Source organism: Cucumis sativus, chromosome 3, assembly GCF_000004075.3.
Source record: "Cucumis sativus cultivar 9930 chromosome 3, Cucumber_9930_V3, whole genome shotgun sequence".
NCBI lineage: Eukaryota > Viridiplantae > Streptophyta > Magnoliopsida > Cucurbitales > Cucurbitaceae > Cucumis > Cucumis sativus.
In genome coordinates, this window is record NC_026657.2 from 31,016,592 (window position 1) to 31,039,731 (window position 23,140).

Below are 23,140 nucleotides of genomic sequence, written 5' to 3' on the forward strand. Positions count from 1 at the left end.
GATACAATAAGAAGTGTATAGAAAGAGTAATAATGTGTGTAGAGAGAAGAGAGAAGAGAGAAGAGAGAAGAGAGAAATTTATGAAGAGAGAGGAAAAAAAGGAAGGCCATTGAGATGGAGAAGTGTTTCCTAGTAAGACAATCTAAAACAGTGGAAATTTTTGTTTTATTTTTCTTTTGAAACCACATTTAATTGGTCGGTGATTATACCTTTCAAAGGTGTTCTATTGCCTCCCTAAAATTCCCTAATTTCATCCCATTTATTTATTTCCCTTATTAGTTTATTAACCTTTTTTTAAATAATAATAAAAAAAGAAAAAGAAAATCAAAATATAATATTTAATAAGATAATTTTGAAATTCTCTCTCTCTCTCTCTCTCTCTTTTTTTTTTTTAAATATATTTTTGACCGCAGACACGAGAGAGATCACAGAATCCGAAATTTTCTGACGACGCCGTTTCGGCGAAGGACATTTCAAGAATTGAATATTTTATTTATTTATGGTTAGCCTAATCAATTAAGCCACGTTCTCAAACGTTTGTGGTCCTCATCGTACTGGATTATTTCCCTCCTTATACGTTCTGTTTTCTTTTTACCCTATTGCCATCTTCTTCTTCTACTTCTTTTTCTTCTAGCTTGTTAAGCTCTGTAGTTTCTTCGTGGGATTTTTGTTTGAACTTTGTGTTCTGCTGTGAATTTATACACACATTTAGCGGTACTCTGGATTCTGGCTCTGCTATGATTTGAAAGGGTACAGTGAAGCGAAAAAGTTGAAATGGAAAAGAAAAAGACAACAAAAGAGAACTTGTTTCTTTGCTTTTCTTTTTTTCAATTGATTTAAGAACTGTTTTGCTTTTTCATTTGTGTGATCAAGCCGACGGGGAGTTTAGGGTAATTGTGTTTGATTCTCGATTTTTTTTTTTGTTATATACAGATCTAGCAGTTGCAGCTGACGATGCCAAGGCAGAATCTAGCGGCGGAATTGATTCCTGGCAAAATCAGAAAACGAGGTTGTTCCTCATCGGCTTCTTCTTCATCTTCTATTCTTCATAATTACAGGTTTAAGCGAGCGATTCTTGTGGGTAAAAGAGCTGGATCCTCCACTCCATTACCTTCATGGAGGCTTATGAGCTCTCGATCGAGATCCCCTGCTTCTGCATTTCGTTCTACTGAATCACCCAATTACGAGCTTTATCAGTGTGGCAGTGGTCGGTCCAAACAAGCTCCCGTGTCCGCTAGGAAGCTGGCGGCGACGCTGTGGGAGATGAATGAGTTGCCGTCGACGAGGGTGAAGGAGAGTCTGGCTTTGGATGAGAGGAAATCGAGAAAGGAAATGAAGGCCAGAGAGAAAACGACGCGGTCGGTTCATTCTGGTTCTTTGCCTCCCCATCTCTCCGATCCGTCTCATAGCCCTGTTTCCGAGGTGGGTTTCTGCTTTTTGGCCCTGTTTTCTCAATTGGGTTCTTTTCTCTTTTCTCATGTTTAGTTGATCTGATCTTCTTCGTCGGATGTTGTAATACTCTGTTCTTTGTTTGACAAAACTATTTCTGTTTAAGATATTCAATTTCCTTGGTTTTGGGACTCGAATTATTAATGGGGGAGATGGACATGAAACTGTGATGAAAGGCCTCTTCTAATCAATATGATGTAACATTGTCTTGTTCCTTTCCTGTGGTCAGTAGGATTTGGATGGGAAGTTGTATTTGTATCTATCAAGTATCATCTATGTTAATAATTTGGGTTTGCACTTTTATAGAGGGGGGATCGTTCCGGGACGGGAAGTCGCTGTCGAAGAACTCCATCCATGTCTCAGAGGCTAAAGCTTGCTGATCACGGCGTTGGTGTTCTCGATTCTGTTAGCAATGCTAGTCTGATGGAGGTATGCTGTATCTTCGCCTTATATGCTTTTTGAAGAACTATAAAATGTACTCTAATTTTACATCTTTGTTTGATTGCTTGTACTACATTCCCCTTTGAAACACTAAGCTTATACCTGAGTTTGATTATTTTCATTCCAATGGAGAGGAAGAGTATTCATGTTTGAAAGTTTGTTGTCTGTGGTAGATTGAGTCAAGATCAAGAGCCCCAACTCCGAGTGCATCGATTGTTGGTGTTAAAACACGGTTGAAGGATGTTAGCAATGCCTTGACAACTTCTAAGGAGCTTCTCAAAATAATTAACCGTGTTTGGGGCCATGAAGATCGTCCTTCGACGAGCATGTCCTTAATCTCGGCCTTACATGCCGAGATGGAGAGGGCTCGATTGCAGATTAATCAGCTTATCCAAGAACAAAGGTATGAGCAGAGTGACATAAGCTATCTGATGAGGTGCTTTGCTGAAGAGAAGGAAGCATGGAAAAGCAAGGAGCAAGAAGTTGTGGAGGCCGCTATTGAGTCTGTGGCTGGAGAGCTTGAAGTTGAAAGGAAACTTCGAAGAAGGTTCGAGAGCTTGAACAAGAAGCTTGGTAGAGAGCTGGCTGAGACGAAATCATCACTTCTGAAAGTAGTCAAAGAACTTGAGAGTGAGAAAAGGGCAAGGGAAATTATGGAGCAAGTATGTGATGACTTAGCGAATGATGTTGGGGATGATAAGTTAGAACTCGGGGAAAGGCAAAGAGAATCTGCTAAACTGTGTGACAATGTCAAGAAAGAACGAGAGATGAAGCGACTCGCTGCTGCGCTGCATGAGGAACGAACTCATACAGATGCCTCGGACAAGTACGATCTCGAGGACAAGAATGTTGCAGTTGATAAACTGAGAAATCAACTCGAGGCATTCTTGGGTATTAAAAGAGCTAAGGAAAAGGAGTTTGGATCTAATGACTCGAATGAAGTAAAATTTGCAGCATACCTAAGTAAAAATGGGATTCGTTCGTTTCAAAGTGAAGAAAAGGAGGAAGGGGAAGTTGTAGATGGAGTGGAATGCGAAGAAGATTTAGCTGAAAGTGATCTTCATTCTATAGAACTAAATATGGATAACAACAACAAAAGCTATGATTGGATTCACTCTTCTGGTATTCCCCATGATACTAGAAGGCCTTCAGTAGATGATGAACTCAAAGCAAGAAAGTCTACTTCTAAGAAGGGTTCGAGAAAAAGCACTTCTATACAAAGAAGCATATCTGATGGAGTAGAATGGGGAAACCAAGCTGACAACCATCCAATTTCAGGAGATCATGTCTTGGATTGGGACAGAAGCTCTGTATTGGAGAAAGTAGCCTCAGGAAAAGTGTATGGAGATCATTTTCTGGGATATAATTCTTCATCTAAGAACCTCAGGGACCAGATCCTATCCGGATCGAGGCTTGGTTCACTTAAAGTCACTGCCAGCCCAACTAGGCTGTGGGAACAAGCAAGACCCTCAAGAGACCTCGCCGACCCAGTCACAGAGAGAGCTTCCATGGTGCAAGGTAGTAATGGTTTGAAGTCTAGGCTGATGGAGGTTAGAGGCGATGGTCTAGGTTCAAGGAAGTACAAATGATCCCAGCAACGAGAAGCATTCGGATGCTCGAGCTTGTTTGTATAACTTATCAAGGCAAATGGAAGTAAGGGTAAGGGGTAGGGGGAAATCCTTTGATTTCAGTTCAAAGCTGTTGCCTGCCACCAATCATTTCACTGAGAGCTGCTAAAAAGTTGCAGCAGCCAGCTGCTAAAAAAAGCTCAAGGTTCCCAGTAGATAAATATTTTGTGAAATAGAAGACTGCTCATGTTTTTGTAAGATTCCTGTAGAAAAAGAAGTGTTTTGAATTCTTTTTTGGTTTTTTTTCAAGTATAAAAAATTCTTCAAAAATATTTTCTTTTTATTTCTTTTGCTTTTGTTTCCTTGCAGAGCCCATATGGAACTGGATAATGTTATTGGTGATGTGTTTGGAAAATTTTCAACCATTAAAGAGCTTTTTTTCTTTTCAACAAAGCTTAGGTTTATACCAAAGTTCAATTATTTTTCAAAATCTAATCAAGAGAACCCTTCTCATATTTAACTATGAACTAATGCCCAAATCTAATAATTTTTTTTCTTTCAAATCTATCTACAAAATTAAGGATAAGGATTAATAGTTCATACAAGCGCGAGAATATCTAGATCAAATGATACTGAAATGTAGTGGAGAAATTAACAAAAATGACACACTTTAGGTAGGAGCGCAATATAAAAAAAATATTTTTTTAAAAAATATTTTTTTAAAACTTACATTTTTGTTTTTTTGAACAATTTCAATTGGAAAGACATATGTCTCCTTATGAACATAGTAAAATGCATCTTGGAATTAATTTTAAGTTGCGACAAAAATGCCTTCATAAACGAAAATATTGTTATTGTATTAAAATGAAACGACTTGCTCAAGAAGTTTTACTACTAACTTCCGATAAACATTTTACAATTGTTTGAGCTTTTTTCTTCTTTGTTTGTTACTATGTTTACAAATAGCGTTTTTATTGTCAAAGTTAATTACCTCTACATTTAAGCTTGTGATACAATTACCTCTACATTTAAGCTTGTGATACACTTCGAAAGGTTTGTCGTCCAAAAATCAAACAATCTTGAGAGTATAACATTCAAACTCGATCGGAATGAGAAGCTTGTGTTGGCAAAAGTGAATATCAAACGTTTTGAAAAACTATTTTAGTAATTTGAATATATTCTTTGTTTTGAAATTTTAAAATAAATCATCAGATCACACAATTAATTCTAGTCGAGATTATTCGAGAAAAAAGATTTTTTTTTTCTAAAAGTGAATTAATTTTGAAATGTAAAACCTAAACCGTATCGTTTTTATTATTTTCGACTTATAGAGCAAGAGATTAAATATTTAATCTCGAACTTGACATGAATTTCCATTTTTACTTTGTGGTATATGTTATTTATTTAATTATAAAAACTTAAAAAATATCAAATTGAAGAGAATAATCAATATTAATATAGAGAAAGAGTATGCAATCCCTATCGCCACCCAAATTTGTTATATATATGTTGATGCGAGTGACATCAGGATGTACCATAAACTTCACTCATTTCCTTTCTCCCTCTTCTTCTCTTTTTTCAGTCAAACATCAGACGTTGCTTCAGATGTTAGTTTAAAACTATTAATAACCCATTGTTTTTGTTGCTTATTAGTCTCTTCTCCAATTATATTTTTCATCAGATTATTCAAAATCACTACTACTATGGAACAAATAATTGTATGGGGGTTGTTTTTCATCTTCCCCTTCTGCATATCATCGGGGATGGAAGCTGAGCCGCCACTGGAGTTGAGTCGTCTAACTCGGGAACTTTTGGAATCGGCGAGAGACCCGGAATTCTTTGAGTGGTTGGTTAAGGCTCGAAGGAAATTGCATGAGAATCCAGAGCTCGCCTTCGAGGAATTTGAAACGAGTGAGTTCATAAGAACAGAGCTGGAGTCGGTCGGGATTAATTTCAATTGGCCGTTAGCTAAGACTGGGATTGTGGCCTCCGTGGGATCAGGTGCGCACCCATGGTTCGCTCTTAGGGCTGATATGGATGCTCTTCCTATTCAGGTTTCTTTCCCTTTAACATTGATTTTTTTTCTCTCATTCCTTTCACTGATGCCATTAGTAATGATCCGCCTGACAAATGTATGAAACCCAACATTTGGCCTACGTCCAAGCTCTAAGTTTGCGTTGACCATGTCTATCACAGACTTAATGTCACCGTCGCTTTTGTTATTTTCGTTTTTATCACCAATATTCGCAGAAAACACCATAAAAGATTATGATGGCTGAATTCTTACAGAAAATTTTAAAGAACAAAAGAATTTTAAAACTATTTTTTAGTTTTTCAGAACATCTAAAAACTTAGCTAAGTATTAGACAGTATATAACCAAGCAAGAAATTTAGCTATGAAAAAAGTGTTTGTCGGTTTAATTACGTTCTAAAAACCAAATGGATGCTAAATAGAGCTAGAAGACATCAGGTGGAGAATCACATATTGAGAAGACATTACAATTTTTATACAATATACATGAATTACTTTTCTCAACGGCAAATTTGAAGTTTGAATAGAATGATCATGTTCTCTATAACTATATATATGTAGTGATTTGAGTGATGATTTAAAATTCGGACATTAAAAGGAAATGGTAGAGTGGGAACACAAGAGCAAGAAGGATGGAAAAATGCATGCTTGTGGGCATGATGTTCATGTCACAATGCTTCTTGGAGCTGCCAAGCTGCTTCAACAAAGAAGAAATGAGCTCAAGGTAAGAATGTAAATGTAGTCATTAGTATAATTATTTTCTTGCATTGGGTTGATGAATTTTGAGGTGTGTGTGTTTATGTGTGAAATTTTGTAGGGAACAGTGAAGCTTGTTTTTCAACCTGGGGAAGAGGGACGTGGTGGGGCATACTATATGGTAAAAGAAGGTGCAATAGAAAATGTGAAAGGCATATTTGGTTTACATGTCGCACAAGATATGACTTTAGGGGCAATTGGTTCAAGGCCTGGTCCATTTACGGCTTGTAGTGGTAGGTTTTTGGCTACAATACAAGGAATTGGTGGTCATGCTGCACTTCCTCATCAAGCAAAAGATCCACTTTTAGCCATGTCTTCTGCTATTATCTCCCTTCAACACATCATTTCTCGTGAAACTGATCCTTTTGATTCCAGGGTATATATTTTTATTTACTTCAGTTCTCGTTCTTTTTGTTTTAATTAATTTTGGTCTCTATACTCTAAAAATCTTCATTTTGGTTTTTCTACCGTTTAGTCTTTCTACCATTTTGGTTTTGGTTTTGGTTAAACCAAAACGAACACTAATCAAAAGTTGGTTTTGGTTATTGGTAGGTGATCAGTGTAGGGTTGGTTAAAGGTGGGGAAGCAAGAAATGTGATCCCCGAAACTGTAACATTTGGAGGTACTTTTCGAAGCAAGACTTTGGAAGGTCTTTACAACCTTAAGCACAGAATTCAACAGGTAACAAATTCCCACTTAGGCTCCACATTATTACTCACGACAATAACCTAAGCTTTCCCTAAACATACCTCAATTGGTTTAAACTTATACCATCGATCACGAGCTCATGGAATTGAATTTCTCCACCCTCAAACATTGTTGTTGAATTCAGGAAAAGAATGGAAAATTACATTTTCTTTGTTTATTTAAAATTTATTATAGTTCTCTCTCTCTCTTTTCAATTTTGCAATTACAGTGTTTTGATTTCTTGAAAATTTGTGGACAAAAGCAGTGATTCAAATAAAATTTACACTTTTGGTCTTTGAAGTTTGAGTTTGGTAATATTTGGGTCAATTTTAACTATGTTTTAAGTTTGATAGTATTATGATTTTGCCTTAGTTTTACAGTAATTACTATGGAGTTTGTTGGGAGGGAGAAGAAGAAAGAAAAAGAAAAAGAATAAAGAAACTTATTTTCAAGAAACATATATTTCTTTTAAAATTAAAATAAGTTTTCACATCAACTTCCTATTACGAATGAACAAAACTAATGGCATGCTGCTGCGAAACTCAAACATCATGAACTGTTAAACTATTGATCACATATTAAATTTACCTCTACTCTATAAACTTTAATTTTTTAATTCAAATCGGTGATTAACTAAATTAGATGAGATCCCAACAGGTAATAGAGTTTCAAGTAGCTGTGTATGGTTGTAGTGCCATTGTAGACTTCATGGAAGAAAAGGCAAGGTTCTACCCACCCACTATCAATGACCAATCATTATACGACCATGTTAACAATGTTGGACAACATTTGCTTGGAGGCCCTTCAAACGTTCTTCATCTTCCTAACACAATGGGAGCAGAGGATTTCAGCTTCTACTCCCAACACATTCCTGCTGCATTTTTCATGATTGGAGCAAAGAACGATACGATGGAATCCGGAATACCATTGCACTCGCCCTACCTTGTCTTGGATGAACACGTTCTTCCACTTGGAGCTGCTCTTCATGCTGCTGTTGCAATTTCTTACTTGGATCAACAACATCATTTTGTTTCCAGTAATTAAAGATCATGATATATAGCACTTAAAGAGAGAAGTGTATTTTGTCACATTTCTTGTTTTACTATTTGGAGATTTAATTTGGCATAAACAATAATGTCTTAGGTTGTACATGAATTTATATGCTTTTTCTGCAATTTGGGTTTGGATAAATGATAAGGCTTTGTGAAAGTGTTTTTGATGATATAATTATAAACCATGAAACAAATTTAGTTAATTGATGATATTTAGGTTGTAACATCATATAATTTAAAATAACATTATATAATATATTTAAAGAAAACAAAAATAAAAAAATTTAAGGAGTGATTAGGACAAGGTTATTATAATTTTATTATTATAATTTGTACTACAAAATTATTTTAGTTTGAATTATAATAATATGTATTTAACATTTAGATTAGTTTAGTTTGATAATTATTTTAGTTTGAATTATAATAATATATATTTAACATTTAGATTAGTTTAGTTTGATAAGTAAATAGTAATATCATAGTTTTGAATTATAAATTATAATAATATGTAGTTAACATTTAGATTAGATTTGTTTAGTTTGATAAATAAATAGTAATATAGTAGTAATAAATGGAGAGTTTTGAAATAAACTTGTAATATTAAATATAATTAATTGAAGATTAGACTAATTTTGAGTCGTCATAAGAAAAGTAATATATAAGTATTTTGCTTTTCGGAGATGCGAAGTTTAAAAGTTTAAAAACGAGTGTGAAACCAAAATTTTTGCAATAAAATAGTTGAGAGTTGGTGAGGTTTCTTCATCACTCATTGGTTTTTTCAAATTTACTTCCAAATTTATTGCCGGAAGATTCCCGGTGCTTCTCTCCGATGGAACGAATACTTGTACGGGCGTTGTTTTTCATCTTCCCGTTTTTGATATCATCGGCCCTGGGAACTGAACCGCCATTGGAGTTAAGTCATCTAACTCTGGAGCTTTTGGAATCAGCAAGAAACCCCAAGTTCTTCGACTGGTTAGTTAGGGCTCGAAGGAAATTGCACGAGAATCCAGAGCTGTCCTTCGAGGAATTCGAGACCAGCCAATTTATCCGAACAGAGCTGGAGTCGCTTGGGATTAACTTCACTTGGCCAGTTGCTAAGACCGGGATTGTGGCCTCCATCGGATCAGGAGCGCACCCATGGTTCGCTCTTAGGGCTGATATGGATGCTCTTCCTATTCAGGTTTCTATCCATTAACGTAGGATTCCTCTTTTCGAATCAGTATTTTTTCATTTCCGCCTTGTTCCATTTTAACTGAACAGGGACTTAATTTACACCCTTTTTGGTGAAATTGGGAACGGATTCAGTTGTGTAGAAGATTACAATTAGATATCGGTTCTTTCTTACTCGGTGAGAATCGACTACTTTTGTGTTCTGTTCTTGTGAATTTTATGTTACAATATTTGGCATATAGGATTTTCATTGGCACGCTGATGTCTGAATGGAATGATTGTGTTCTCATTTTCAATAACTTTAGCTATTTGAGTGTTGATTGGACATTCTGATTTTCAAAGGAAATGGTTGAGTGGGAGCATAAGAGTAAGAAGGATGGCAAAATGCACGCTTGCGGCCATGATGCTCATGTTACAATGCTTCTTGGAGCTGCTAAGTTGCTTCAGCAAAGAAGAAATGAACTCAAGGTAATGTGGAATTGTTTATGCCAATCTCCACTTTTCGCGGAATCCAAGTCTAAACTATAATTTTGAAAAACTTGTTTCTGTTTTCGAAATTCAACTCACAATTCAAATATTTCTTAAGAAAAGTAAAAACCACGGTAAAGAAATTTTAAAAAAGAAATTGTCATCAAACAGAGCCTAAGGAAATAGTTTTTTAGGGCTTCTGTTTGTTCATTTTGTTGCATTGCTTGACTGATGTGGTTCATTTTGGAAACTGTTTGTGAATTCTGAAAGGGCACAGTGAAGCTTGTTTTCCAACCTGGGGAAGAGGGACGTGCTGGGGCTTACCATATGTTAAAAGAGGGTGCGCTAGACAAATTCCAAGGCATATTTGGGTTACACATTATACCAGATTTGCCAATAGGGACAATTGGTTCGAGGGCTGGTCCATTTATGGCTGGTAGTGGTAGGTTTCAGGCTACAATTCAAGGAATTGGTGGCCATGCTGCATGGCCTCATAAAGCAAGGGATCCAGTTCTTGCAATGTCATCGGCTATCGTCTCTCTTCAACACATAATTTCTCGTGAAACTGATCCTCTTGATTCCAGGGTAATCTTAACTTCTCCTGCAAAGCATAAAATGTTATTGAAACCAGTTCTGCTTTTGTTAGTTCACAAACTGAGTTTTGGTTTAATCTAATTTTTTAACCAATTGTTCGCTTCTTGAGTTAATTTTTCTTTTCATTCATAGAAGAATCTCTTAGGAGTAGTCAAGATCGATTACTTTTTTCTTCTCACAAGCATGTTGTTGTAAATGTATCTCTTTTATTTCATTGATGAAAGATAAACCTGAAAAAGATATTAGTCTTAAAATAATATCTCAAATGGTTTAAAAACTGAGGAAAGTTATCCAAGTGGGTTAGAAACTAAGTGTGCTTAGCTTGACCTGCCCTTTTAAAGTGCTTATAGATGACTAAAAAAATTTGTGGTGTTCAGTTAAAATATTAAAGAGTGATTTTATCAACTAAAAGAAATTTTTAGAACTTATCAATAATCAAATATGATATTGACAATTTCTAAGAATAGATACAAAGCAATACCTAAAATGTTTTTAGAGCAGAATTTAACTAATTATTCTATTTTTTGTCCAGAAATGCTTATTTATTAGTTCTTTCACTTAAAACCGCTTTCTTCAAATGGAATGTCAAACACACCAATATCATAGTTTAATCATATTCATGAGGTGCAATTTAGCTGGCAGTTTTCAGATGACTCCTGTGAACACTTCAAAATTTAACACTAACCACATACTTTTTGGGCAGGTGATCACTGTGGGATTTGTAAAGGGTGGACAAGCAGGAAATGTAATCCCGGAAACCGCTACATTTGGTGGTACTTTCCGAAGCATGACTGTGGAAGGTCTTTCCTACCTCCAGAAAAGAATTCAAGAGGTACAATATTTTACATATGCATCCAAATTAGCCAGAACCCTGTCACGAATTAATGTTGAATTGATGAACTTTTCACTGATATCACAAACTAGATTAGGAAAAAGAATCATACAGTTTGGGAATTATGATGCAAGAAACTGTGTTGCCTTACTGGGATTATCCCACCAGGTCATAGAGGTTCAAGCAGCTGTGCATCAGTGTAATGCCACGGTAGACTTCATGGAAGACAAGTTGATATTCTACCCGGCTACTGTCAATGACGAAGGATTGTACAGCCACGCAAAGAAGGTGGGAGAACATTTGCTTGGAGGAGAATCAAATGTGCATCATCTTTCGATGGTAATGGCAGCCGAGGACTTCAGCTTCTACTCGCAGAAGATGCCTGCTGCATTTTTCATGATCGGAGTGAAAAATGAAACTATGAAATCTGGAACACCGTTGCACTCGCCGTACATTACTATAGATGAGCGAGTTCTTCCAGTTGGAGCTGCTCTTCATGCTGCAGTTGCAATTTCTTACTTGGATGAACATTCTGTGGGCAGTAATTAAGAGAATGTCATTTGCGACATTTATTGTTGAACTAATATTCTCCTTTTAATATATTTTTCTTCAACTCTCTATGTTTGCTATATTTAATTTGTTTCTCAACCTTTATTCTTTTTTCTTTTTATTGCAAAGGTATTTCTGTTAATATTTGGGGAAAATCAAACTTTGAATACAAATAATACCTCAGTTGAGTTATGTTCCTACATATTTCGTATCCCACTTTTTTCTCTAAAAAATTAAACGTTACAACAATATCAAATATATATATACGGAGTTTTTAGTTAAAGAAAAATATAAAATATAAAACCAAAACTAAAATTAAATGTCTACAAAATTATATTTGTATTATGTATTTGAATTAACTTCCTAAAGGTTTCAAATGAGTTTTTATTTCTCTACGGTGGATAGGATTTGAATTTTTCGTTTTGTTATTTACGATAATTGTATTATATAAAATAAAACGAAATGTAATTGAAACCTATTAAAATACAAGAAGATTAATTAAAATATGTTCTAACTAAAACCCTAAAAGTTGGATCTCATTCCTAATCTATATCAATTTTCTTGTCTTCCACACGTTATTGACGAGAATGCCTAATTTGTGGTGATAAGAATTCGTGTTAATTTTTAAACAATCCAACTTAAAGATATCAAAGATATCAAAGACGAGAAAGTAATAAAAAAATTGTTAACTTCATTAAGTTAAATCATATATAAAGGAAGAAAAAGAAATTCCAAATAATAATGAGTAAAGAAAAGGAAAAGAAAAGGGGCCAATGAACTATGAAGTGACAAAAAAAGAAGAAGGAATAATGAGTGGTAAAAAGAAGATTGTTGAGAAACCTTTTAATCATACTTAATTCCATTTAAGTTGACGTTTTCTTTTGTGCGGTATTATTGGTTCAATTGAAAAACAGGGGGAATTTATCATAATTTTAAAAGTTACCCAATTATCAACATGAAAGGTTAACCTTATAAATTTAACGTTCTAATTTAATAATCAAACTTAGCGTTGGTTATCGAGGTATACATGTAAAAACGATTGAGCACTACTATTCCAACGTTGGAGGTGATCAGGAAGCCTGAAAATAGGAGAGATGAGAGATTGATGAGAGGAAGGAAGAGGGAATTGAGAGATGGGAGATTGAAGCAACAACACCACCAAATACTCCTTTAAGATAGAATTTGATATATTTGTGAATATACTAATTTGGCCATTCAGTACAATTATTCTCATAAACTATCCTCTCCTTTCTAACTCATCAATTATCTATCTCCTCTCTCTCTCTAAAAGAAGTAGAAATGACAACAATAAAGCCAAGGAGGTAACTCAACAACAATCTTTAAGTGTCAAATATGGCACCATGTAATTGCATTTATCTTTGGATTCCAAATTTAGTTTATAAATTTTCAAGTTTTGTGCTATGTTTAATCTCATTAAGAAGTGTATTATTTAAATCAAAGTTTTAATTCGGATTTTTCAAAATGAAACAATATACTTTTTTTATCATATGTGATTCATCAAGCTAAAGGAAAAAGTAGACGTAATAACCGGTGGCAAAGCGGGATCGGCGAATGCTCTGCAAAACTCTTTGCTCACCATCGCCGCCATCCAAGACGACCTCGGTCATGCATCGTATGCCACCGTGCTTGGCTGGACCAACTCCTTCTATGTCCACTGCGATGTCACAGACGAATCCCAAGTCCAAGATGCGGTTGAAGCTGCAGTCAAAACCTTCGGCAAGCTCGACATCATGATGAACAACGCCGGCATAGCTGGCCCCATCAAGCCTGGAATCATCGACAACGACGTGCATGACTTTGAACGTGTCCTTAGTGTCAAAGTCACTAGTGTTTTCTTCGGCATCAAACACGCGGTGCAGGCAATGATCCCAGCTAAAACCAGCTTGATTATATCAACAGGGAACGTGGCATCAAATATGGGCGGTGCGGCGTCGCACGCTTACACATGCTCGAAGCATGCGGTAGTGGGGTTGATGAAGAACGCGGCAGGAGAGTTGGGGCAGTTTGGGATTAGGGTGAATTGTTTATCTTCGTATGGGTTGATGACGGGGATGGTGAGGAAGTTGGATGAGATGCAGGTTGAGATGATTATACCGACAAGCAAGTGATCACGAAAGTAGGTATGTGAGTGGCCATAATTTGTTGATTGATGGAGGTATTAGTATTGTTAATCCTAATATCCAAATTTTTCAATACCCTCAAAATTAGGTGCTTGTTGGTCCGAAGGTAATATTATTAGAAGAAGCTATGAGTAGTTTATTTATTAGAAAAGATAGATTTCTAAATCTTTATCCAATGGTTCAATATTATTGTGTTTTTCTCTTAATTGCTTTTTGTGTACACTATGAACTTTAATTTTATGTAATAAATGAAGCTGTATCAAAGAAATAACTATAACGATAGATTTTTTTGAGTAAAACTTGGATGTGGGCAGGTGTCACCCAGCACTTGCATCCAGCCTCTTCCTCAGTTTTCTTTAATTTTCTTCTTCATCATTTTTTTTATTCCTTCAACAATCTCCGAATCGTTCTTTGTTCTTATTCTCCTCGTTTTTTCTCTAATATAATCTTTAGGGATTATTCCTTTCCCAATCTCCACTCCATATAGCCCTTTATCCTCATCATCAATTTTTGCATTTAACCTCTCCTCTTCACCATGAACTTGCAAATCTAAAAGAGTACTCCAAGGACCAATGTGCTCTTGTTGGAGATGGGTAAAAGATTTGATGGTTTTGGCTGTCATAGTTCTTATTAGAAGTAAAACTGTCTGTTAATAGTTAGCTTCTGTTTAGTTACAAATCAGTTTCTTTTTTTGTTACAACTACCTTTGTAAATAATTCTACAAATATGACTGTTGATGAATGAATAAAATGAGTGAAAGTATTCAACCCAACTCTGTTCAATATGGTATCTGAGCAATCCCTTTCCTCCTAACTTTTCTTCTTCTTCTTCCTTCGGCCATCACCTCCACCGTCTTCCGCCAAACCCACAACCGTCATGATGACTCCTCTCACCAACCCTCCTCAGAACACCACCGGAAACCCAAGAAAATTTTACTTCCAATAGTTCTAACACACACCAACAGAAAAAAGACATTTCAATTGGAGTTCAAAAAGAAAGTAAAGGAAAGTAGGACAGTGCGATTGAGATTCGGAGGAAGAAAAAAATGAAGAAGGAATAAAAAGAGAAAAAAAGAAAGGGGAGATGGAGGAAGCCAGGAAGGAAGATAAAAGAAAACATTTTTTCAAAAAAGAAAAAAATGAGAGAGAGAGAGAGGAGATGGAGAAAGGAAGCAGAAAGAGAACAAAACTTAAAAGAGAAAAAAGAAGAGAATAAAAATGAAACGTGGAGCCATGGAAATGGGTCCGGTGAAAGGGTGACACCATATTTAATTTTGTCCGATTATTTCTAGAAAACAATCAATATTTTCCCAATCACTTTCAATTAATCAATTATATAATAATAATAATAAAAGAGTTTTTAAAAGAACAATATTTTAAAAATCTATATATATATATATATATATATATATATATATATATATATATATATATATATATATATATATATATTAAAATGAAAGAAATGTGATATTCTACTATTTTCCGTAAACATGAGTTATGAGTTTAATTTCAAATATTAAGAAAGTTGTTGTAATAGTTTTCTAGGTCTTTTAATGATAATTTATTTCCTAAATAAATTAGTGTTATATATAATTTTAATATAACCAACATTAACACAATTCAATTATATTGTACTATTCAGCTTAAACTAAGATCCTCAATTCCTTAAAAAGTAACATTTATACTATTCATCTAAATTAAGAACACTAAAATCTAGCAAAGGGTTATTAATATATTAATATGCAAAGTGTTATATAAATAAATTAAACACAATTGGTTAGATAATAAACATATACTTTTCTTCAAATTTAAAGTACACCTAAATTACTAACATTATTTTTTTTCTTTCTGGCCTGTTTTTTTGGATGGTGAAAGGAGGAATGAGTGTGAATTATTCAATTTGAAATTGGCTACTTATTAAATGATTTTTTCATCTTCTTTGTATTTTCTTCTTCTTGCCCACCTATATTGTATGAAACTTCTGATTTTAGTTCAATTAATTGCATAGATTAAAGTAATTAGTGCACGAACCAAAATTACGATTTTCCTTGAAAACAACGAAGCATATTGAAAATGGATGATGGGAGTAAATGCATGTACATTTCTTAAAGCTTTCAGTAAGAGTGTAAATTCATTCATCTATAAATGTTTAATTAAGACTTTAATTTACATCTTCTTCTTTATAAAAGATATATAAATTAAGAGGTGAACTAGAACATCTTCACTTTCAATAAATATAGAGCGAGATACAATGGTACAAAAATTTGACACGATCTTTTTATAAAAAAAACATAACGGTGAGTATATATTGATACAATTATTAAAGTTTTGAGTTCAAGTTGATACATCCCTCACACTAAGCGTTTAAATTTAAATTTTTTCAAACAAAAAGAAAAAGAAAAAGAAAAGCTAAAAATGGCCAATAAAAAGAGGGGACCAATAGTGAAGTGAGAAAAAAAAATGGAGAATGAGTGAACCTTGTCAACTTTCCACTTTTGACACATTCAATGAAACATTTAATCGTAAATAATTGCATTTAAACTTTTTTCTATTTTAAATATAATTTTTTCCAAAAAATAAATATGATAATAGAGTCCATATCTCTACATTTTTTAAATTGTAAAAATAGCAAATATAAAAATTAATAACTTTCTGATGGTTCTATAATAGTCGTCCGATAGTGATTTGATAATTATATGATATCACTAATTACTTGTCATATTTGTCATATTCTCAATACGTAAAAAGAAGATGTTATATGGACTGTTTTTTTAAAATTTAATACAATTTTTCAAATTTCAAATTTTGTCAAATATTTTAAAAGTTATTTAATCCAAATCATTTCAGTTGCAATATAGTCAAGCTAATTATTTTTTTTTCAAATATTTCATATTCTTTTTCAAATTAACCAAATATTTTATATTCTTTTTCAAACGAGGGTAGGACACAACCACAACACTACAACCATACTTTGTTTACACAGAACATTATAATCTAACACTTTAAAATTGATATTAAAATATAAAAATTGATAATGTGTCTTTGTTGGTCCCTACCTAAATGTGTCGGTGTTGGTATGCACTATTAAAAATTGGTCATTGTCTTTCCAGCCCTACACACCATACCGAAGCTCCCAAAATATTTCTTCTCAGCCATTGGTTTATAGGACCACAGTAAATAAATAAATATACATATATTTATTATAATTGTTAAAACATAATAATTATGATTTATATTGGGAAGTTATGGTTTTTTCTTCGTCTAAGCCTAATCTAAAGATAGATTCTCAAATTATATTTGACTTTAATCGACTAGATTGAAAATTAATTTGAAAATGGTTTAATTTTCTCAAATTTTAGTTTTTACGAATTTAAACCTCTAAAACCCCACGTAAGTTTAGGGGGAAATGTTATATAACTATATAGGACAATGTATGTCTAGGTTTTATTATTTTGAAAGATAAGTGTTGGTTTGTGGATTATCATTTTCGATACGGCTTTGGATGCAATATTTAATTTTTTCTTTTTTTAAAAAAATCATCAGCCACATAGTTAAAATGAACATGTTAGAAATGAGTTTTTAATGCATATTTTAATAAAATAAATAATTTTTGGACCAATCGTATTGTTTAATATTCCAACTATTTTTCCATTATAAATATACACTCCTTCTCCTCTAAAAACCATCAATATAATACTTTCTCTCCTCTAAAAGAAAAAGAAACAAAAATGACAAGCAGTGAGGTCATCTCTACAACAACGGGGCAAAGGAGGTAATCAAAAAACAATATTTTAGCTACCTTTTCTTTTATATATATATATATAGATCTATTTGAATATCTTCTAATTTTTATATCCATAATTAATATTAATTTGCAGTTTTTCTTTCTTTTCTTTGTTTTTTTGTTTTTTTTTTTTTTTTTGTCAACAATTCCAGTGTTAAGCATGTTATTCAGGGTTTTCTTTTTTTAATTCCAAAATAAAATATTGAAAAACATGAAGTCGTTTGAAAATCAATTTTGGGAATTATAGCTAGGGTCATCTTTGCTAGTATTTGATATTGAGATGTTGATAAAAAATCATGGCTTTTGAATCACTTGTCTATTGATGACTTTATGTCCATTTTAATCCAAAGAAGAAAAAGAAAAAACAAACAAACAGCAAGCTTTGTATTTCTTTAGTTTATTTGGTTCATATTCTAATTCCTTGTGTGTGATATTCCATTAGACTAGAGGGAAAGGTGGCCATAATAACCGGCGGTGCAAGCGGGATTGGGGAATGCACTGCAAAACTCTTTGTCCACCATGGTGCCAAAGTAGTGGTTGCAGACATCCAAGACGACCTCGGTCGTGCACTATGCGCCAACGTGCTCGGCTCGACCAACTCCCTCTACGTTCACTGCGATGTCACAGACGAATCCCAAGTCCAAGCAGCAGTGGCAGCTGCAGTAGAAACCTTCGGCAAGCTCGACATCATGATGAACAATGCAGGCATAGCCGACCCCAGCAAGCCTCGAATCATCGACAACGATAAACAAGACTTTGATCGAGTCCTCAGCGTCAACATCACTGGTGTCTTCCTCGGCATCAAACATGCAGCACAGGCCATGATCCCAGTCAAAACTGGCTCCATTTTATCGACCGCAAGCGTGGCATCATATATCGGTGGCTCTGCATCGCACGCTTACACATGCTCGAAGCACGCAGTGGTTGGGCTAACGAAAAATGCCGCGGTGGAGTTGGGGCAGTTTGGGATTAGGGTAAATTGCTTGTCGCCTTATGTGTTGGCGACGCCGTTAGCAACGGAATTTGTGGATTTGGACGGGGCGGAGTTTGAGAAGTATGCGAGTTCTAGGGCAAATTTGAAAGGAGTAACACTTAAGGCTGAAGATGTGGCTAATGCAGCTTTGTTTTTGGCAAGTGATGAAAGTAGGTATGTGAGTGGCCATAATTTGTTTGTTGATGGAGGTTTTAGTATTGTTAATCCTAATATCCAAATCTTCCAATACCCTCAATAGGTGCTTGGTCCGAAGTGTTAAGAATAAAGATGAAAAAATCTAAATATTATTGTGTCATGAATTAAATTGTAGCCTTTTCATCTCATATATTGTTTTCGTGGTTGTATGCAGCTTTTTCCTAATTGCTTTTTTGTACACTACGAAATTTCGTGTAATAAATGAAACTGTATTAAAGAAATAACTATAACGATAGATTTTATATTATAATACATTTGAGTAAAGCTTGGAATATGTTGGAAGGTGTCACCCCAGCAATTGCAATCCCTCTCTCTCAGTTTTCTTAAATTTTCTTCTTCATCCAAATCTCAATTTCACTTCTTTTTTCCTCCTTCATCAATCGCCTAATCGTTCTTTGTTCTTTTCCTCCTCATTTTTTTTCTCTAATATTCTTTATTTCCTGATTATTCCTTTCCCGATCTCCACTCCATATAACCCTTTTTCTTCATCATCAATTTTTGCCTTTAACCTCTTTCTTTCACCATAAGCTTGCAAATCTAAAAGAGTCCAAGGACCACGTGCTCTAGTGTTGGAAATGAAAATAAAGGAAAGTTGGAGATTGCGATTGAGATTCGGAGAAAGAAAAAAAGACACACAGAAAGGGCCATGGGGAGATGGAGGAATGAAGATAAAAGAAAACCTCTTTTCAAAAAGAGAGAGAGAGAGAGGACTGAGGAGATGGACAAAGGAAGAAGAAAGAGAATAAAATTTAAAAATAAAAACAAAACGTCGGCACCATAAAAATGGGTCACGTGAAAGGGGTGTGCAGGTGACACCCGCGAGCATCCAAATTTAATTTTGTCTATGCTAAAGTCTGGCTGATTTTTAAAAAAATTTGGGAAAAATGGATATTTTCAAAACTATTTTGATAAAATGGTGTTTTTTTGGCATTATTAGAATGCGTGAAAGAGACGCATTCCATGTTATTTTTTCTCTTTCTTTTTATGGAAAACAAAATAATGAAGTCAGTGGATCCCATCAATTTATATGATCGTGGGCTATTTAATTTATATTGTTATCCTTATCCTTATTATTATTATTACAGTATTAATATTTTAAAATAACAAAATTTATGTAAAAATTATTTTTATAAAATTATAAAAATATTTTACTTTTTATTCTTCCATCACTTACATATTTATTATGGATTTATATCCTATCTTGTATTTGTTATTGATTTAAATCCTATCTCAATTTATCCTTTCATCTCTTATTGCCTTTCATTTTAATAACAAATCATTTCTAATTTGTATCAATTAAAAATTGTTAAATATTTTTGAAACAAAATTGAATCTATACAATATCAAAATTTACAAAGTTAAAAAAAATAATCAAAATATCAAAAAGAGTTAAACATATTGAAGATATAATTAAACACTAAAGCTACCATTTACCTTCCTACTTAAATATTTCATTCCACTAATTTTTTTCATAATTAAATAATAATATTAATAATTAATAATTAGAGATAATTGCAAATTTAGCAATTAAATTCAAAATAATTAAGTATATAGCAACATTTTAAAAAAACTGCAAATATAGTAAAATTTGTAAAATTCTATCAAGGATAGAGTCTATGACTGATAGATTATGTTGTAAAAATGGATCTATCATCGATAGAACATACGAATCTATCAGTGATACAAGTCTATCAGCGATAATTTTGCTATATTTGCAATTTTTTTTAATGTTGCTATATCCTTAATTATTATTTCTCAAATGGTCATCCACTACAACTACCCTAATAATTAAATAAACAATAATAATAATAATTTATGGATCCACTCCATCAATTTTATCTAAATAGTTTTTGAAAATACACATTTTCCCTATTTTTAAAAAACAACGCTTTTCTTGGGATCGTCCCCTAAAGTCCACATCCATGACTGAATACACTAGAAAGACTTAAAATCAAGACTCCAAATGGAAGAAAGATAACTATACCATTTAACTGAATACAACAACAATAACATATAAAATCTATCTTTATTTGAATTCAAATTTTCTTCTTGATTATTTATATGTCATTTTTTTTAAATTTACTATCAAATTATTGTTTCAAAAGGATGATGCATTGAATTTGAAAATAAATTATTCACGAAAACAATGGAGATCGTTTTTATGATTTTTCTTTTCTGTGTCATAATCAACACCAAAGTTTAAAATATCCATCTCAATAAAGATATCAAACTCAAATAAATTATGAAAGAAGTATATATTTATAAAATATTGATTTGGATAGATATTTTAAAAAAATTATAAACACACGAAATAATAAAAGTAATACCTAAATTATTTTCAAATAAATAGACAGGATTATTATTTACCTAATATATAAGTGATATTTTGATGCTCATTTTGGTGTTTTATGATTTTTTTCTAGTATAATAGAAATGTTGATTCACTCTTTACATCCATATTGAAGCTATTGATATTTGAATGTCATTTAATAAGAAATATCGATTAATTAAATTCTGTCACATCATTACAACAAAATTATAATAATTATAATTTGATTGAATTTGGGTAGTCAAGTTTTCTCTTATCCAACCCAATTCAAGCCTTCGATGAAAAATTGGGTCAAACAAGGGAGCCTGAGCCCTCTAAAAAAATGGGCCCAAGTCCAAGCCAAAGCACAACGGGCAAATGGGTCCAAGTTCAAGTCCACTTAAAGTCTATGAAATTTTTTTATAAGTAGAGACCTTTGTCATTCATTTGGAGATTTTTGGTTGAAAAAAGAATTGAAGCTCTCAATAATTGAAATACTCAAATTTCTAAAAAGCTCTCAAGATCTGCAAATTCTTATTAACTACGAGATCATAATCTTTTGAAAGATTGAAGACTTAAGATCAAACTATCGTCATCTTCTGAAATATTGAAGACTTGGAAGATCAAATTTTTCTTGAATTTCATAAGATTGAAACTCAAATAGACTTGCAGTTACAACATTCTTAAGACCGAAGATTAAAATATTTTAAGTTTTAATTTGTATTTGAGAGAAAGCATCAAATGAGTAAATATTCGAGATTGTATCAACTATACAAAGTTCAATTACATAAATTACATTTATCCCGAAATCTCATGTGAACAAATACATCTATGATTAAGTACTATTATTTGTAGATGATATTTTTTTAAAAAATAAATATATTATAATTATAAAATAGGTTTATAACTTAAAAAGTAAATAGGTTTGTTTTTGCAAACATTGTATTTAAGAAAATGTGACAAATCAATCATCCAATCGATTAAAATGGTGAAAAAGTAGAAAACGACAAATCACACATCCCTCCAATAATCAATTTAATGCATTAAAATAGGAAGTTGAAGTTCAACCACAAATCAGTCCTCAAACCCTCACTTTTTTCTTCTTATTATTACTTTTTTTAAGGTTTTATAAACATCCTTCCATTTTCAAAATATGAGGATCTTGAACACAACTTAATATTTTCAACTTTCTAATCAATTATATAATAATAATAATAATAATAATAATAATAAAAGAGTTTTTACAAGAACAATATTTTTAAAATCTATTTTAAAGATTGGATTTATATTGTATATTAAAATGAAAGAGCTTTAAACATTTAAGTGATTTCTACTCTTTTGGAATACTTCAAGGTAAACATAAGTTATGAGTTTAATTTCAAGTATTAAGAAAGCAATTGTAATAGTTTTCTAAATAATTTATTGTAATATATAACTTTAAGGTTAACCTTAGCATAATTCAATTATCTTGTACTACTGAACTTAAACTAAGATCCTCACACTCCAACAAATTTGGTCTTTCTTGACGCACGCAAAGTTTTCAAAATTGACTATTTGTCCCTCTGTTAGAGGTGTTCCAAAAATGTCTGCGATCGAGTAAATAGCTCGACGAACGAATGGATCGGATCGAATTGGAAAATGGAAAGATTTGTACAAGTTATACCTTTTGTCACCACTTTGTGGAAAATCGTTAGGTATGAATATGTTAGATACCTGTGACTCGATTGGTGAAATATTTTTTTTGATACAATGTTTATCTTGACAGTCATGTATGTCAAGAAAAGTTCACTTATTTTATTAAAGAAATATGAAAAAATGTAAAAAAAAAAATGTGGATTCTTTTTTCCTTGATGGGCAAAGATTACTCAGTTTTGTTGATAGTTCACAAACGTCAAGAAAACTATTTATCGATGGACAATAAACAATATATTAGTTGACCGACAATGCTCATCAAGTTAATTAGGTTTTTTTATGGACAAGACCCATCAAGAGATGAATTTTATTGATTTGTAAATGGTCATCCTTGAAAAAAAATTATATATTTGTTTTGGATTTCTTGATGAGTTCATAATTTTCTTGATGGATAAAGACCAAAAGAAGATTATGGTTATTGCCCAT

General features: G+C 33.0%; 5 protein-coding genes across 5 annotated transcripts; all 5 read left to right on the plus strand.

Annotated features, from left to right (window-relative positions):
• The first annotated feature begins 565 nt into the window (after positions 1 to 565).
• LOC101203373 (uncharacterized protein At5g41620) lies at positions 566 to 3,907 on the plus strand. The gene is made up of 4 exons (XM_004136448.3): positions 566 to 750; positions 934 to 1,422; positions 1,756 to 1,878; positions 2,064 to 3,907. Exons 2-4 carry the CDS (start codon positions 955 to 957, stop codon positions 3,477 to 3,479), a joined length of 2,007 nt encoding a protein of 668 aa, XP_004136496.1. The 5' UTR covers positions 566 to 750; positions 934 to 954; the 3' UTR covers positions 3,480 to 3,907.
• Positions 3,908 to 4,985: 1,078 nt separating this feature from the next.
• On the plus strand, positions 4,986 to 8,157 carry LOC101203620 (IAA-amino acid hydrolase ILR1-like 3). The gene is made up of 5 exons (XM_004136449.3): positions 4,986 to 5,512; positions 6,089 to 6,214; positions 6,308 to 6,622; positions 6,799 to 6,927; positions 7,591 to 8,157. The coding sequence occupies exons 1-5, from the start codon at positions 4,988 to 4,990 to the stop codon at positions 7,975 to 7,977; spliced, it is 1,482 nt and encodes a 493-aa protein (XP_004136497.2). The 5' UTR covers positions 4,986 to 4,987; the 3' UTR covers positions 7,978 to 8,157.
• A 547-nt stretch (positions 8,158 to 8,704) lies between these two features.
• Positions 8,705 to 11,798, plus strand: LOC101203861 (IAA-amino acid hydrolase ILR1-like 3). The gene is made up of 5 exons (XM_004136450.3): positions 8,705 to 9,165; positions 9,498 to 9,623; positions 9,894 to 10,208; positions 10,921 to 11,049; positions 11,218 to 11,798. Exons 1-5 carry the CDS (start codon positions 8,815 to 8,817, stop codon positions 11,596 to 11,598), a joined length of 1,302 nt encoding a protein of 433 aa, XP_004136498.1. The 5' UTR covers positions 8,705 to 8,814; the 3' UTR covers positions 11,599 to 11,798.
• Positions 11,799 to 12,185: 387 nt separating this feature from the next.
• Positions 12,186 to 14,511, plus strand: LOC101215178 (secoisolariciresinol dehydrogenase-like). Its single transcript, XM_031881725.1, has 3 exons — positions 12,186 to 12,199; positions 12,746 to 12,920; positions 13,122 to 14,511. The coding sequence occupies exons 1-3, from the start codon at positions 12,186 to 12,188 to the stop codon at positions 13,725 to 13,727; spliced, it is 795 nt and encodes a 264-aa protein (XP_031737585.1). The 3' UTR covers positions 13,728 to 14,511.
• Positions 14,512 to 17,367: 2,856 nt separating this feature from the next.
• Positions 17,368 to 18,988, plus strand: LOC101215420 (secoisolariciresinol dehydrogenase). The gene is made up of 2 exons (XM_004136652.3): positions 17,368 to 17,513; positions 17,968 to 18,988. Exons 1-2 carry the CDS (start codon positions 17,470 to 17,472, stop codon positions 18,755 to 18,757), a joined length of 834 nt encoding a protein of 277 aa, XP_004136700.3. The 5' UTR covers positions 17,368 to 17,469; the 3' UTR covers positions 18,758 to 18,988.
• The last annotated feature ends 4,152 nt before the right edge of the window (positions 18,989 to 23,140 follow it).